The sequence below is a fragment of the Sylvia atricapilla genome, chromosome 8 (genome assembly GCF_009819655.1).
Source record: "Sylvia atricapilla isolate bSylAtr1 chromosome 8, bSylAtr1.pri, whole genome shotgun sequence".
Lineage (NCBI taxonomy): Eukaryota > Metazoa > Chordata > Aves > Passeriformes > Sylviidae > Sylvia > Sylvia atricapilla.
The window spans coordinates 12270965-12286527 of NC_089147.1; the positions used below are offsets into that span (position 1 = coordinate 12270965).

The following is a 15563-nucleotide window of genomic DNA, read 5'->3' on the forward strand; positions in this document are numbered from 1 at the left end:
TTGAAAAGGAACCAGAAAGATTTCCACACTAAGAGGTTATGTGGGTGTCCTCATTTGCTCATTTTAAGAGGAGAACTTCATTCTTCTAACCAGAGGAATTAAACCTGCTGCAAGAAAGGAAAGGGAGGAACCAACAGCCCAGCAGGAACCCATCTATAGTCTGTGGTATAAGGCATAGGGGAAGGTCAGGTAACTGTCTCAGTGGGCTAATTTTACTTTGTGTGGATTTGGACACAAACTTCCACAAACTTCCAAAACCTCGGAACCAAACCAGGAACAAAGTTTCTGCTGGCAAATGCCACAGGGTCAAGCCATTGAACAGTTTATACCTTCATGAGCCCTGCACTGATTGATTTTTAGCAGAATAAAAGCCTTTTCTTCAAAAGAGAAGTTGCCTCTTAGTCTTGGGTGCTGTAAGTCCTTATGTCTGCAGCAGAAAGAAATGTTGCTTCATGAAAATTTAACCAAGATAGGTAAAATGTAAAAAGTAAATTATCAGGAAGCCACTTGGCTTTGCATCCTCAGAGATGCTGCTTGTGGCATCTCAAAGGGTGCTTGCTTTTCTTTATTAAGTTTTTTAACCAGGTACTACCATTGCAAGGCAGACAGAGATGGAATCTTACCTTCACAGCAGAGCTGATGTGAAATGACCAGAGATGCTGTTATCTGGCAAACCCAAATGATTCTTATGTGCAGGAGTGGCTCTTTCTTCATGACATGTTTGCATTTTAAGTAAAGGTGTCCTGAAGCAGAAGACGTGAGAAGGAAGATGCCTGGGGAAGTGGTTGAGTTGATATTCTGAAACCTTCCTATTTCATTCTTGCAAGTCAAGTGATTTCATGGTTATGTACAAATAGAAAGGAGTGGAGCAGGCCAGTGCTCTTGAGTCTGCTTTCATTTTAATGAGCAGCAACTCACATGAGTTGATCTTTTACCTTGATTTTTTATGAGATTAACTGATGGTCATTTGCTGACCACTGCAAGAAAGTCATAATCTGGACCACAAGGTTTTGTAGCAGGTCTTTTAAAGGAGTTTTGGCAGAGGCAAGAAGGAAGGTGTGTGGAACAGAAGGCAGAACTGTGCAGGACTTCAGTAGGAAAGTTGTCAGCAAACCCAGAGCACTCTGGAGAGACAAAGACTGGAGGGGCAGTTTTGGTGGTGAGTTATTTGTGGACATGCATCTGTTGTGCCAGAAGTGAGAGTGGGATGTGTTTGTTCAGCCTGATTCCAGACTGCCTGAATGGATGGAAATGTCACTTCCTGGTTTCCATATACCCTCCCTGTTTCCAAACGGATCCTCCACCCTGTGATACAGGGACATGGTAACAGGTTTCTTTCTGCTCGCTACACCAGGCATGCAATTGGAGGCTCCTCCTCATTGTAAGCAGATGGACTGAGCTCCTCCAGTTTTGTCAAAATGCACTGCCCAGCTATGTTTTCCTGTCTGCCCAAAGCCAACTACATTCCTAATTCAATTCTTTGGGACTCTACATGCAGACTTCCCTTCTTTGCCTTCATGCCATGCAATCATGGGATGATTTTATTCCAGGTGACAGAATTGCTTTCTGATTTAGCAAACTTTTTCCCTAAGTTAACTGTCACATATCAAAGATGTGTGCAAGAACTTGTAGAGACTGCCCATGTATGAGCAGAGTAACTGGGGGCATTAGGTGAAGAGTTTTTTCATCAATCATATGTGTATTTGCAGTTATAACAAGAATAACTTCCTTTAATGGAAAAACATTTGTCACAGACAAAAGAGTTTTTGACTTTCAGATGCTCTGCAGACATCTAATTAAGAGAACTGAAAATCTGTTTATTGGTCTTTGTCTGTTAATCATGTGAGGAAAGGGCTGTGCCTATGAGGAGTTTTGGTAGCTCAGCCCCTAACTTTCTTCATTGCCAGCTACTGCTTTTGTCTCCTCTTACCAGAGCTGGGCTGAGTGGGAATGTTAGGCATTGGCTCGGGATACCCCATCATCTTTGGAAGATTTGGGATATTTCAATCAGGTTCCACTGATAGTTTGGTTTGTTTTTTTCTCCTGTGTACATCTCTTCCTCATCTTCCACTTTGCATCCTTCTCTGTGGGTGGGAGGATACAGAATCCTGCTTTTCTAGGACTTTAGCTCTAACTTGCACTGGCTTTGAATGGCAGAACTGGGTGCAGGAAAGTGCTGAGGAAGGCTCCCTCCTTCTTCTGCACTTTATTTGACTTTAACATCCTGAAGGATCCATGGCTTCCGGAGTGCCCCTGCCTCCCCCAGCTCCTTGCCATCCAAAGACCTTCCCAGTGGAGGCAAGAGCTGGGGTGGAAAGTGTAGTCTAGGGAAGCTTAGCCAAACTCTTCCAGCTTCAGTTTATTGTATCTATTTTGCTGATATCCACCCTTTAGATAAATAGCACTAAGTTATACACACTGTGGCTCTCTTGATGTGGTTAAAAAGGCTTGTATTAACCAAGCTAATCTAACTCCAAGAATAACCCTGGGAATTTGACTGTATCAGTTCCAGCTTCAATCAGTCACCACATGGCAAAGTGAGAATTGCTTTCCTGGCTAAAACTGTAGCAACAGCGAAACTTCAAGTCAGTAGGTGGGGGTTCTCTCCCCCTCTTTTTTTCCCCCTCTTCTTTGAAGGGAGCTCCTGCCCATGCCTGACCTCAGACATCCAGAGCTCTACCTACAAGAAAACAAAATTTCCCATTTTTAATAAAAAACGTGTCTCTGTAGGCAGAAAAGTGAGTTAGCTAACAATCCGCAAAGTTATAGTCTATTTATTTACCAGGCTGACTCCCTGATGGGGAAACATGTGGGATCTTTTAAGTTCTTCTCCTGCACAGATGTTCCTTCTACTCCTGGGTTTCCTCTTGATCTTTGGTTTGCTGTGCCATATGGTGAAATCGCTGGAGAGGTTGTGTGTGGTGGAAGACGAGAGGGATTCTGCGTGCTTAAAACAAAACCAGTAAAAAGTAAAAAAAATAATTCTGACTGATTTTTCCCCAAGTTAGCAAAAAAATATTTTTAAAAGAAAATCTGTCGAGCTAGCAAAACCACTGTTAACTTGCACAGCCTCCCTGTTGGACACGTAGCACTGATGAGATTAAATGCTGATTGATGAGCATCCCCTCCCTTCCCCCAGCTCTTGCTGCCACCTTGCATGTTTGTCTTGAGCTGTAGATCCAGTTGAGGTGAGGAGATGGGGGTTCTGCAGGGGCAAGTAACACAACTGCTTGTTTTTCCTTCCTCGCCTTCCTCAGAGATCACGGGAGCTGTGGATTGTGAGTTTAAAGATGTCTCTCCTGGTCTGTTGGAATGGGGCCCTGGGGCTGGCAGGAGCTTTGGAGTTCCCCTTGCCTAAGGGAGCCAGGGCTTCTGAGTAGGGAGGGGACATTGAGCATCACAGAGACATCGTGCATAGGAAACATGGGGAGAAATGAAAAAGAATGTGAAGATTTGGGTCTCTGTCTTGGTAGCACCACATGCTGAATGAGAGCAAAAGGTTGCAGAGGATGAATGGGAGAGATGAGAGGCTCTGGCAGTTGTCAGGGTTGGAGTTGATCTTTTCTGGGGCAAGTCCATGAAGGTGTCACTAGAGCAGGTGCATCTTTCTGTCTGAGGCCTTTCAGCTGGTCTTCAGCCTCAGTGGTACTTGTCCATCAGGTCTCATTCTCCAAGGATATATCATAGGGCTCTTTTAGGAATGTCAAATCAGCATGCAGCTTTCCTAGGCTAGGAAACCACGTGCTAAAGGGTACTAGGCTGAGAGCACACCCACCTTGAGCTGTGCTTTCAGGCCATTAGTGGGGCTGGTGTTCTCTGGGATACTTTGCTCTCCGAAGCCCCTTGCCTGCTGTCCTCCGTGTAGGGACTGCAGTGGAAGGTATTCCCTAAAACTCCATCTCTGTCTCCCTGGGAGAACAGCTCTTTTTTACCAGACCAGGGCAGTGTGTCTTTCTGGCTCTGCCATAAAAGCAGAGCAGGTGTCTTATTAGGTATGCTTTAATCTGTGTGCTTGAGCAGCATTTTTAACCAGGAGGGTGGTCTGTCACATGGACAGGTAAAACCTGTTGCTCCACCAGCACAGGCAGTCTGTGTATTAGAGACAAGGCATGTGTTTTGTAGCAAAAACTGAGAGCCTAATTTTAGAATGACAGCAAGGCCAGAAGCTGCCTGCCTGGGCCCTGTCCCAGCTCCTTTGTGCTGCCAGAAACTTGCCCTCCCTTTCTTGGAGTTAACTGTATCATACCTTTTTAAGTACAGGCTCGGCTCCTCTCCAACAAGACAAAGGAATTCCTGCAGTTGCTTTTGTCTTAAACCCCACACAAACCAAGAGATCCCCTGGTCCCTATGCAGGTGGTCCATGTTTCCCCCTAAGATGTTTGTTGTGCTTTCTTTGCAGATGCAGCTTCTGGACAAATTCCCTATTGAAGGAGGCCAGAAAGATCCCAAGCAAAGAATCATTCCTTTTCTACCAGGTAATGCTGTGGGGAAAGCCCTAAATAAGATGGCTGAGAGCAGCTGGAGACTGCAGTTCCCCAGCTACTGCCTCTAGTACTTTCTGTGACCATTCATATAAATGCCTTTTCCCTGGGAGCTCATACACCCAGCCTTGTGATACCAGACCTGCACCTCCTCCTAAAATAGCTGGCATGGTGTTTAAAAGACCTGCTCTCAGGGGATCTTGCATCAGCTGTTCAGATTCAGGTTGGCTCATGCCCTGTTACACAAAGGGATTTGATGACTTCTGGGGGTCTCTGTCTTTGGGGTGCAACCAGGCAGCCACCATTTGGGAGACCACTGGGGACCACAGTCAGTCTTTGTCACTTCTGCATGCTGTGGCTCTGCAGACACTGTACAATAAGGAATGAATAACTGGAGTTGCCCTGTGATAGAAAGGAAACTGAAGGAAGGTTAAATGCAAATAGGGATTTCTGCAATGCTGGCCAAAAAGATATTTACTTATCTTTTTAACCTGAGATACTGTCCCTCTGACACCTTTTGTAGGGGGCATGAACATGATGTGTATCCTGTTCTCGGGGTAACAGCACACACTTCCACACAGCTTCTTCCAGCAGAGGCTGCAGGGATGGCATGGGGGAGATGAGCCAGACCACAGTGTGCTCGTGGAATTGCAGGCTCTGGCCAGCTCCCTCTTGTCTTCCTGCATGATTCTGGCTGTTGGCTTAAAGTTTGGCTCGCTGCACTGCCTGCCAGGATAAATGTAGTATTTTCAGCCTGTTTAAAGGTCTGTTCTGTCTCTTGCTATAAAAAGGAGATCCCAGCTCTTCCCTTAAGTTCTCCTCTGTGAAGAGAAGCTGGGATGGGAGAGCTTAGTCCTCTCCAGGAGCATGCTGTGGTCCCTAACACTATTTGTAGGCAAAGCACACCTCCAGATGTGTGGTGAGCACAGTTCCAAGGTTATTGGGGAGTAGGGCATTTAAAACCAGCAGCCCAAATACACAACACAAGCATCAGAGCCACAGCAGGACAGCACAGCTGCCTGGCAGTGTCTTGGCAGCCTCCACAGACTTTGTGGAAGGCAGTCCCAGGCTTGAGGTTTTTTCTCTGCAGTGTTCTGTGCTGCATCCAGACTCTGTAGCCAGAGGAAGGTGGTGTTGCCGTCCATTTCCTATCTGGCATGAGAAGTCTAAGAGTGGGCTCTCTTTTTAGCTGTACCACCAACAAACTCATTGAAAAATCACTTTATGAAACCTCTTTTTGATAAGAATGGATACTGCTGGTCTGCTTTTCTTACTGGAAATCATTTTGAGGTTCTACTACAGGAGTGCAAATGGCTTCACATGAGGTGCTGTAGGAAAATCCTGTCTGTAGGTAGCATTTCTTCCTCCTGTATTGACTGTCACTGGCCTATCAGTTTTATTTTCTCCTAGAAAAATGTTGGCTGACTGCAGGTGGCTGCTCCTCAGCTTTTGTGCAGATCCTAGTGATGGATGTTCTGATATATGGGTGCGTGATATTTGCAGAGGGTGAGATAAACCCCATATGCCCATGGCAACACTTCCTACCCTTCCCACCCTCCAGAAACACGAGGGAGATGGTAGTGCCACACGTCCTTGAGGGGAAGAGTTATATCTGGAAAACATTTGGGTTGACTTAGTGTCCCAAAGAGAGAAGCTGCCAGAACAGAATAGACCTCAGCTGTATTTAATTTAAAATTTCTGTGATATATGTTCTACTTTTGATATCAAATCTCTGCCTCTTTCTTGTTGAACTGCTGAACAGCCCTTGTTGCTTTACCCAAGAACAAGGTGACTCAGCTAAATGTCAAACAATGTCAAACTCTGTTAAATAAACTAGCTGCCAAAATTAGAATATGCATGGCAGTTCTGTAGCTGGAGCCGTGGATTACGGAAATGAATACCTAGCTATAAACTCCCTTAATTAAAAAATGGCAAGGCAGATGTTTGTACTTAAATCCTACTTTATAAAGATGATATGGTCCTGCTTGCTTGTTGTGGGCCTGATTTGGCCAAGCTGGAGTGGCTCTGCACGCTGGGTTCTGAATGCCCAGGGGTTGCTGTGCCACTTGCAGGGCAGGACAAATCCCCCCATCCACTCTGGCTTAGGAAGTTGGCATATTCCATCCTGTTCCAAACTCCAGTTTGTCAGTGCTCTCCTGAAATAATAATTAGTGCTTGATTGTGCTGGAAGCCTTTTACCTGTAAAACCAAGGAAAATGTAATGGGGTTCAGAGGCTTGCCCCCCCAAGGAGAATGGGTTCAGCAGTAGGAAAGTGCAGTTCTTCTTTTCTTCAGACACCTTTATCTTATTTTCATCAATTTCTTTCTTCAAATATATTTGCCATCACTTCTCCCTTACACAAACAAGGAGTCAATGGCCTTCAGTGCCATGAAGAGGTGCTAGGAAATTATAAACAGTGCCAGATAGTCCTGTAGAAAATCTCCTGTGGACAATTTTGTAGGTTTTTTTTTTTTTCCTTTTGAGAGTGAGTTCCTTGCCTTCAATTTTTTTGTGATTTTTTAAAAACCATACTGAGAGGGCTAAAGTCATATTTTCGTCTCTTTTCCTAATTTTTTCTTCTTCTCATGAGTTTTTCCATTCTTCTCTCTGATTTCCCCTTTTAAAGTTGAAAAATCCTGCATCAGGAGGAGTTGTGTGCAAGAAAACTGCATAAGAAGCTCTGTGGATTGGCCAGAGAGCATTTTTGTAGGTAGTGGTATGAATCTTTTTTTCTTTGGAGGGAGACTGTGGAAGAGTCAGAATAAAATTTGCTTCAAAAAACCCTCTAGAGAAAAGACAGTTTGTTGCTCCAAGAAGACGTGGATGGAAAGTGCTGTTTGAATGTACTAGTGTGGCTGTTGGTCGAGCCCATTTGCAATACACTGATTTCTCCATCACCTCTCCTGCTGCATATCTGAAGAACGATCTTTGGAGTGTGGAGGAGTAGTTTTGCTCCCTACCTATCAGGTACTTTTACATCTAAGTGAGCAGAGAAAAGGGGGTTTGGATTTGGGCTCCCTTTTTCAGGGATCTTGAGGTAATTATTGAAGGAATTTCAGCTGGAAGGAGAAGACTCGTCTGCTGAGCTTCTGGAGACCACAGTGGCAAATGAAATGGCAAGAGACAGTGCAGTGCAACTCTGGGATCAACAGTTTTGCAGTGGTTGACCCAAGACTCCAGGGCTTGCATGTTTTTAATTTCTCTTGGCACTAAGTGGGGGAGCCATCTGGAGACAAAGCTGGAGGGATGTCAGCTCTTCTTGCTCCGCTGTGTATTCCAAAGTGCAGCCCTGGGGAAAACGCGCTGCATGGCATGAAATCATTGTGTCTGCTGGGCTTCAGATCCCTGCCTTGGAGAGAGGCTTGGGCTTGCCATGGCATGGAGGGCTGGCCATTGATGATGGCAGCCCCTTGCATTTCCCACAGAGATTCCAGCTTGATCCCTGCCGGACTTCAAGCTGTTTTTGACCCCACTGAAGAAACAGGAGAGTTTTACATAGGATGTGCCAGAAGGGAAAAATCTTCACTGAGTGTCTGCTCTGCAGCTTCCATGCTGCCTGGAGAGGGAGACATCCTGTTTGAGGAGACTGCTTTGTGTGCCTGGTTTTCCTAACCCTTGGGAAGCTGAGTCCCATCCCAGGGGAGCAGGATGATCAGTGCAGGCTGCCCTACCAGCTTGGTCAGGCAGCTGGAGGACTTACACGCCAGCCTGGCTCCAGTCCCTGCCTTCATGCCTCGGAGCTTCTACCAGAGAGGCATCTTCTGTCTTCCTTTTTTTTCCCACTCAAGTGTTCCTCTTTCCTTGACTAGGGTGAGGAAAGAAGAAATTATCCATTTTGAGGGCACATGCTGGCAGTGTAGCTTGGTGGCTGTGTCCCAGGGCACTGGGAGGGATGCCAGCATGGGGGATGAGATGTCACCCAGCTGCTGTCACCTCGCTGTGCCCCGCTGACCTGCTTCGCCCCTGAGAAGGGGAAACGCTGTGGTACCATCTCAGAGGGGTCTCTAGGACTTTCTCCTTCGTGGGTAGCAGGAGCACACTGTGTGCTGCTGAGGCGTTTAAGGACAGGCAGCAAATCCAGGGCGGCAGAGATGCCTGCTGGTAGTGCGAGTTGGGCCCTGTTTTCTGCTCCAGAGCCGTGGCGAGTCGCTCCCGCCCGGAGCGGTGGGTGGGAGCGGGATGAGCTGTTCCCTGCCTGGAGGCCTTTGCCCGGCCGCCTAATCCCTGGGCAAGGCTCCCGCTTCCCAGAGAAGGCCCAGTCTGGCAGCCCGAGGTTTGCTGCAGGCTGTTCCTGCAGCACAGGGGAGCCGGAGGGGCGAGCCCGGCCGAGGGCAGAGCCATGTGTGAGTCAGGAGGGCCGCGGGAAGGGAGAGGTTCTGTGGGGGAGGGCGCGGGCGGCCGGGCCAGCACCGCCCCGGTACCGGGGCTGCCCGCGGGAGCCTCCCCGCTTCGCACAGCGCGGGAGCATGGGGAATAACCTCTCGCCAGGGCCGCCTGGGACCTTCCTCACCTCTGTTTCTGCCCGGGCTGCGGTGGGGAAGGAGATCTGCCGATGAACTGCATCCCAGGTGCTTGTGTCTGCTTCTTGGTTTCGCTTTGAGGTGTTGGGTTTGGTTTTTTCCCCTCCCCTTTCCAGTGCTGTCAGACGAAGCTGAGGAAAAGGGCTTCAGTAGGTTCGCAACAGCAGAATTTTGTCCACGGTGATGAGAACAGGGTTTGTTTGGTTGGGTTTTTTTTTCTCTCACCTTTGTATGTTCCAGCTTTTCACCTTTTGTTTTGCTCTGGACTGGAGGAGAAGCAGTGTTTTGTTCAGAGCTCATGTGCTGGAGCAGAGGTGCTGGGTTCATCCTCACACCGCAGTGACCCTCAGATCCAGCCATTCATGTTCTACCTGTGTAAATCGGGACCAGCATCAGCAAAATCAGCATTTGGCCATGCGTAATTTTGTCAAAGGTGCTGCATTTCAGCAGGGTGCAGTGCACGGAAAGTGCTTTCAACATTTATTGTGCCCACCTTGGGAGGCAGGGGGCTGATGACTGTAAGGCACACACTGGCCGAGGAGGAACCTTAGAACTTTCAGAGGTATTTTTATCGCAGGCTGTTTTCTCCCTTAGAGAGCTGGTTGCTAGCAGAGCATTTAAAAGGAAATGCGTTCCCTGTCCTAATTCTTAGCTGTATTTTATGTGCAAATTTCAGATTTGTTTTTAATTTTTGATTATTCTGTCCTTCGTCAGTCTGAGCCAGGGCAGCGAGTTATTAGTGAGTGATTTAAACTTTTTCTGTAGAGTAATTTTGAATTCCTCCGAATTTCATTTCTGACCTACTCAGAAATGAACAGTGTTGCAGCAATTCAAAGCCAGGCAAAAAGTAGCATAAAGATTAAAAAAAAAACCCAAGAGAGATCAGATAAAATTCTCTTTATAAAGGCACATCTTATGTTTTATCTTAAAATATGATTTAAGTTATTTGAAACAGTGTTCTTTAATATACAGGAATAGTCTTACAGGCATGATAGGCATACACACACACACTACAGAGTCTCAGATGTCTGGTTTGCTGAGCCTTACCTTTGTAACATCAATAACAAAGATGTTCTGCTGTGCTTTTCTGAATGCGAGGAAACAAACTCCCAGAAGAAAGAGGGGCTCTGGCCCCATCCCCTTCCACCACCTGCAATAAGGCAGCATTGCAGTCCTCGGTCCCCATCTCTGAGCAGCTCCCTCAGAGGATGGAGAGGTGACCCATGGCACTGTGGCATGAGATGCTGTGGCATTGAAGAGTTAAGGAAATCTTTTGGGGGGCCATTCCATAATGCAGTGCAATTTCATTTTAATATGCCTATCTTACATTTTCCTGCCTGTTTTCTGAAAGGGGAGAGTGCTTCCAGGTTTTAAAACCAACTTATGTTTGAGCCTGGATATTGTGTTAGCAAGACAGCTAACAGGTCCTTGGCTTCTTTCCACTCCAGCTTATTTAGGACTTGGGTGATGCCGAGCTTCTGGTGAGCTGCCCTTCAGCAGCTCCTATTGTTTGAGTTCACGGTTTCTATTGTGTCTTTCTATTTTCTACCTTGCTAGGAGAGCTATTGTGGAAAATTCATCTCCTGTCTCTCACAAGAGGAGAATGGATTTCCTGTCGGCTCTGGGCTTGAAGGGAGAGCAGGGGCTGCCGGGAGGAAGCGGCTGTTCGGGCGGCGAGAGGATTGATGATTTCAAGGGGAACAGGCATATTCTTTTCTTTAGGCTCTGTGGAGATATTTTTAGGTTGTAAGTGTTTTCTTCTTGAAAGACAAGTCGTCAAGTATGAGGTCACAGGATGCCCTAAGGCTGCTGGCTGTTGAGCAGGCTGTGGAAAGGCATGGGCAGCGCCAGCTCTCGGGGCTGCCCACTGAGGAGACTGGAGTGCAGGGCTTCACATGCTGTGTGTGTCACAGGCCGGGCCGGGTCTTTGGGCATTAATAGGGCATGAACAAGGGCCTGGCTCCATTACGAAAGCAAGAAAAAGTGGGAAGAAATAATGCTGGTGTCTGCCCAAATACCTGGTCGTTTTCTCTCAGACTCTTGTGAGTCCTTTCTCAGCATACAGATCCAAAATCCAGCAGCTGACAGCTGAAATAAAGGGCTGGAATAGAAAAAAGCTACGGAATCCTTTTCTGGGGCTTGTAAACCCACTCTTCTCACACAGGTTTTACTCAACCAGAAACTACCTCTGGGCAGAAATCAGCATATGCAAAACATGATGTGCCTCTCATTAGACCACTTGACTCTCCTGATGAGGATTTTGTAATGATCAAGCCATAGTTTCTAGGAAAAACAAAGAATGAATAGGGATTTGGGTCTGGGTTTCCTTGAAGCCAGAGCTAATGGGGGTTTTTTTTTTTTTTTTTTTTTTTTTTTTTTTTTTGCAACTCTGTATGCTAGACTGAAAGGCCAGGGAAGGTTTTCAGTGTAGTCTAGCTGCCTGGACTCCTTGGGGAAATAAACAGACATTTTTGCTCAGAAATTAGTTGGATTTTGAATCTTGTTTTAAAAGGCAATAAATAAACACGATTATAGACTTGAAAAGCAGTTTGAGCTGCATTGGGCTAGTCGTTTCCTCAGGCAGCCGTTCCAGATGAGTGTGTCCTCTACTACTATAATTACTTTTTAAAAATAACTCTGCAAGTCTGTAATCTAAAGTGGGTGGTATGTAGCAAGTCTGAGAGCATTCTGCATTCAACCCACAGACTGGGGAGAGGGTGGCTTTATATAAGGGTTTGCTTGTCTTCCTCTCCGGTCTGAAATCTGGCTTTTTCCCACAATCCATCAACAAATGGCCTATACAATGAAAGTGCTTTTTAACACAGTAGTCGAGCTTGCCAAGGACTCAGATGGCATTGCAGCCCCACAGGCTCTAGATATTCCCTCTGGATATTACTTATCTACCTAATCTTGTCTTTGTTGTGTTCAAATTTAAGTTGCCTGGGCAATACAAGAGAGAAGGGCCCAGCTGAGATTCACAGCTAAGTAATAGTCTAGAGCTATGTTTGAATCTGTTTTCAGCCCACTTTGCCTTTTGGCTGGGCCAGCTGATTTATTTATACACTCACATGCTTAAAATAGGTTGTGATTTTTTTTCCCCTGCAGATTGGAAACAATGAACCTGGGAATTTGCTGCTTGAGTTCTCCTACTTTATTTTCTCTATCAGTTGAGCTTTATAGGTGGTGATGTTCTCTAGTGTGGTGTGTTTGCAGACCTCCCTGCTCCACAATGCAGCTCTTTCCAAGCTCTCATGAATATTGTTGTTACTCATAAGGGGATCTTTATACTCAGGAGCAGAGTGAGGGGATACTGCAGGCAGGGATTTGCCAAAGTTAATCTATTTTCACCATAATGAAATAACCCATGGCAGGGTCTACTCCCCTGTGGGGTTTCTATTTTAGAGTTTAGTCCCATTTAAAGGGAAAGCTGAGGTAGAGAGAAGGAAATAACATGGGAATTAGAAAGAGGAAACCTGGGGTAGGTAGATGAGGAAAGGAAAGTGAGTCCTAGAAGTGGGAAATTCAATCCTTTTGAGCTTCTTCCATTCAGAGAGGTGCTAATATAGGCCCCAGGCTTGTATGCAGGATTGAGGTAATTAATGTTTGTCCTCAAATTTCCGTGGGTCTGAAGTTAAGCACTTCCACCATGTCGTTTTCTATCAGGGTTTTGCCACCTCTAAACGAAGAGCGGAAAATTACAGTCCTTCTGCTTTTACATCCTAAGCATCAGCAAGTTCAGGCTTGCAGGGTGTTTCTTGTGTTCAGGGCTCTCAACAGCACAGGGCTGACTTGCAATAAGCAAAACATTTGCAATCTGCTTTGCCCATGATGGGATTTTATCAGTGTTCAGGCTGATGGACACACTTCACTTTTCACTGAGTGCACAGTTAGATGTGATTCCCACCAAATTCTTCCAACTCTTGTCACCAAATGCTGGGTAGTTTGCTATCATCTCAGGCAAGGAGTAAAGCCATCAGACTGGAGTACAGGAGAAAGGCATTTGGGCCTATTCCCAGTGGGCAGTGTCGTCATGGTTGGTCTATTTAAATCATTAGATGAGGAGAGCAGGAGGAAGAATGTTCCTGTACTAATCCCGCCTCCTACAAAACACAGCAAATGCAGATTTGTGTGTTTAACAGATTTCCTCTTGGGAAAAGAAGTCTCCTATAGATAATAATCCTTTTAGCAACATCTCCAGTGAACGAGGCTTTGTCCAAAGAACAAAGAAGAAGTCGCAGGCTTGAAATATGCCTGAATTTCCTGAGTGCACTCGCCGCTGTGTGCAGGCAGGAAACTCTGTTAGTCTGGTTTGGATGTTTGCTCTGAAGCAGCATAAACAGAGTGTTGGGTCTCCTGGGATCCTGATCTGACCCCTAGACCAGGGAATAGGGGTTCCTCTAAGCTGCAGCTGTGAGAAAGACTGCCACAGTCACAGGCAGCTCTGTGGCCATATCCCTGACTGTCCCATATTCCCTCTGGCCAAATCCTCTGAAGATTGTGGGTGGATGCAGGGGCCAGCAGCAGAGGTGAGTGCTGCAGCTACAGTAGACTCAGCACATGTGAGTGTTAAGCTGCCAGCCAGCAGGGAACTCATTTCCTGCACAATTATGGAAACAGCTGATCTGTGACTTTTTAAGAAGGGGAGAAAATACAGGGCAGGGGAAGGAAGGCCCTGGCTATGTAAATATTTACTCTTGCACAATGCCCCAGCCACCATCTTCTTCCAGGGTCTGGGAGAAGAAGGGGTTGCTTGCTGCTGGCTCTGACACGTGGGGAGCTGTGGGAGCCACCAGTGGGCTGCCTGCAGCTGGAAGGAGGACACTGTCTGCCAAGCAAAAGCTGCTCTGCTGGAGTGTGATACTGCCCTGCTTGACTCACCTGCTCCCTGCTGCCTCCCACAGCCAGGGATGTGCTGCTGGACCACCAAGAGCTTGCTTGAGTCACCTGCCTGGGCCTCCTTTCCTATTTCTTGGTCTAACAAAGTCTAACAAAGCCAAGTGAGATACCAGCTAGGGAGGTTATGGTACCCCTGCTCCTTCCCAGAGAGCACAGCAGCCATGGCAAGGCTGTTTGGGAAATGAAGGCACAAAGCATTCCAGGGTAATGCTGCTGCAGGCAGCTGAGGTGTCCAGGGGTGGTGGCTGCAGTGGTATCTGACCACTGGGGCATTTCTGAAGTCCCTCCTGTGTGTACCCAGCAGGTCAAGGGAAGGCTGTGGTGTGCCTTGCTTTGTCCAGTTTGTGATGGAAGCCAGGATTGCACAGTCTAAGCTGTATATCTGCAGTGCAACAGCCTGAGGTGACTGTCAGCATGGAGTGATGTGTGTGAGGAGACTCAGTGAATCCCAGTAGGAGTGACACCAATCCACTGGTTGGTCTTGCTGTAGTCTGCTCTCTGAGAGCTGTCTGTGAAACCAGAAGGGTTGGAATAGGTGGAATTCAAAGATTTGTTTCATGGAAGTGGTTGACGTGGTAGGAGAGGTAACTCCAGCCTGTTGCCCTCCACCCCTTTCATCAAGGAAATACTTGCTAAGCTCACTCCCCAGAACATGCACCGTCACTCAGTGAATAAGCACAAGGGATTTGTTGTGGGTTAACTCTACTGCTGGAAATCAAACCCTGTTCGTGGTCAGATGACATCTTTTTTCTTGGAAAGGGACCAAGGTTAAGAAGACAAGGAAGGCAGGTTAGTTAAAATATGTCAAAGTCTCTTGGGTGTAAGTAAAGACTATAAATAAAAGCCTTTTAACTTGGAAAAGAACTTTAGAGTGATATGATCAGGCTCAATTTAGTCCAAATATTGCTTTATGCCATTAAGCTGTTATCAAGTTTTGGTTGAACTGCAATAGTTTTATGGCTTCACTTCAGTGGGAACAGTTGTAGCCTTTATGCAAGTGAAGCATTTCCCCTGAAACGTTTGCAGGGAAGACTGCTGTATTGTGCAGGAACCTGGGAGTGAAACTGCCTGGAAACGAATAGCTGGGAAGGTCGCCTCCTCTAAATCTTTTTTTTTTTTTTTTTTTCTCATTCCGATATAACTACACAATCTAAGGATTTATATGGTGAACAATGAGGGGATTTAAATGAGATTTAGTTTTACATTCCTGTTAATGAATCCTCAAACTTAGTAATAGAGGCTGGACATTTTTACCTATTTCCTCCTAAGCTGCAAACATGTCTGATTCAGCAGTGTCTTGAGGTGATTTGTCAGGATGAGAAAATAAGTCACACCGCTCTTCCTCTTGGGATTAACAGAGAACAAGAATAATCCTGTACCCATAATATTATTTCAGTTGGGCTTGCATAATAGCCTGGAAATGGTTATACTCAATGCAGTGCTTTGTAATAATGATGTTTCATCCTTTGAAGTTTGGTTAGTTCATGTCACAATGTCAGATCTGCGCAAATAATAAAACACACACACCCCTCCAGTTTTCTTGACTAGCCTTCATTTTCTGGTCCAAGTTTTGCTACAGTCAATTAGAAGAGAATGGATTTTAGTGCTGTTATCCAGCACCATCACAGCCCAAAAAGTCCCGTCTAACATTTGGTTTGTTTGCAT

General features: G+C 46.2%; 1 protein-coding gene across 3 annotated transcripts in view; it reads left to right on the plus strand.

Annotated features, from left to right (window-relative positions):
* Positions 1-15563, plus strand: part of SH3PXD2A (SH3 and PX domains 2A) — a 247959-nt gene that overhangs the window by 64888 nt on the left and 167508 nt on the right. For all 3 annotated transcript variants that reach the window (XM_066323649.1, XM_066323650.1, XM_066323646.1), the window contains exon 3: positions 4400-4475. In XM_066323649.1, the coding sequence (XP_066179746.1) occupies positions 4400-4475 (76 nt within the window). The remainder of the gene's footprint in view (positions 1-4399; positions 4476-15563) is intronic.